Source organism: Aureococcus anophagefferens (genome assembly GCF_000186865.1).
Source record: "Aureococcus anophagefferens unplaced genomic scaffold AURANscaffold_13, whole genome shotgun sequence".
Lineage (NCBI taxonomy): Eukaryota > Pelagophyceae > Pelagomonadales > Pelagomonadaceae > Aureococcus > Aureococcus anophagefferens.
In genome coordinates, this window is record NW_008705573.1 from 510,064 (window position 1) to 511,345 (window position 1,282).

The window sequence follows — 1,282 nt, forward strand, 5'->3', positions numbered from 1 at the left end:
GCTGCGGGCCCCTCGACGGCCGACGGCCGCGCGTCGAGGACGCCGCGGCCGCGCTCTGCGCGGGCGCGCTCGCGCTCCCGGCGGACGAGCACGTCTACGTCGCGCCCGGCGGGGCCGACGGCGCGGCCTGGGAGTCGCCGCTCGAGGCCATGGACTGGATCCTCGAGGCGTCCGCGGTGCGCGCGCCGCCGTCCTGGGACGTCGACGCGGCGGACGCGCGCGCGGTCGACGCGACGGGGAAGCCGTGGAGCCGGTGGTAAGCTCCGAGGTCGCTACGGCGCGCGATCCCCCAGGGCGCGCGGGCCGGCCATGCCGCGCCGCTCGCTACTCGTGGTCTCCGAGGTCGTTACGGCACACGACCCCCACCAGAGCGCGCGCGGGCCGGCCCCGCCCGCGCGCTCACTTGCGCGCGCGGAGCGTGGACCAGTCGCGGTCGCTGCGGGGCTCGGGCGCGGCCGCGTGGACGCGCTCGCGCGGGGGCCCGCGGGGCGGCCCGCGGTTGCCCTTGTCGCGGTCGCCGCGCGCGTCGCCCTGGCGGTTCCAGCCGCCGCCGCCGCCCTGGCGGTGGAACTGGTGCCGCTTGTACTCCAGGGTGATGAAGTTGGGCAAATCGAGCGCGGATTTGATGACGTCGCGGATCTTGTTCGTCGCGTCCTTGTCCTCGGCGTCCGAGTTCCAGACGGCGATGATGTCCTCGTGCTGGCGCACGGACACGACGACGCCGCAGACGTGGACGCCGACGTCGCCGAACTGCTCGCCGATTAGAGCGAGGAGAAGCTCCTCGAAGTAGAGGCTCGCGAGGTTCTCGACCTTGCGGAGGCGGATGATCCACTTGCCGCCGCGCTTGTTGTGCGGGTCCTCCCAGGTCGGCGTGATGCCCTCGCGGAAGAGGTGGTAGTCCGTCACGTGCGAGTCGTTGCCCAGGTCCGCCGGCTTGACGAGGTGGTCGTAGATGCCGAAGAAGCCCTGGACGGAGTCGAAGGCGCCGATCTTGTTGATGCTGCTCGCGTAGCCCTGCGAGTCCTTGCCGCCCTCGCTCCGGTCGCGGCGCATGAAGAAGAAGGCGAAGCGGTTGTCCAGGAAGGTCGTCATGTTTTTTTTTGGTGGCGGGGCCGGTTTTCGCGCGGTTTTTTTGTGGCGTAGGTCGTGCACCGGCGGCGGCGGACGCGGCGACAAGCGCGGATGATGGGGGGGCGGTGCGGCTGTGCGCGCGGCGGTCGCGGATGCGCGCTCCGGAGCGAGTCGGCGCTCGCGAGCAAGTTAATGCCTAGTAGGGTTTGAA

General features: G+C 71.8%; 1 protein-coding gene across 1 annotated transcript; it reads right to left on the reverse strand.

Moving 5' to 3' along the window:
* Positions 1 to 573: 573 nt before the first annotated feature.
* Positions 574 to 1,080, reverse strand: AURANDRAFT_6128 (hypothetical protein; the record flags this gene model as incomplete). Its single annotated transcript, XM_009039885.1, has 1 exon — positions 574 to 1,080. A coding segment is annotated over one exon (507 nt), but the record flags the coding sequence as incomplete, so codon positions are not given.
* Positions 1,081 to 1,282: the final 202 nt, after the last annotated feature.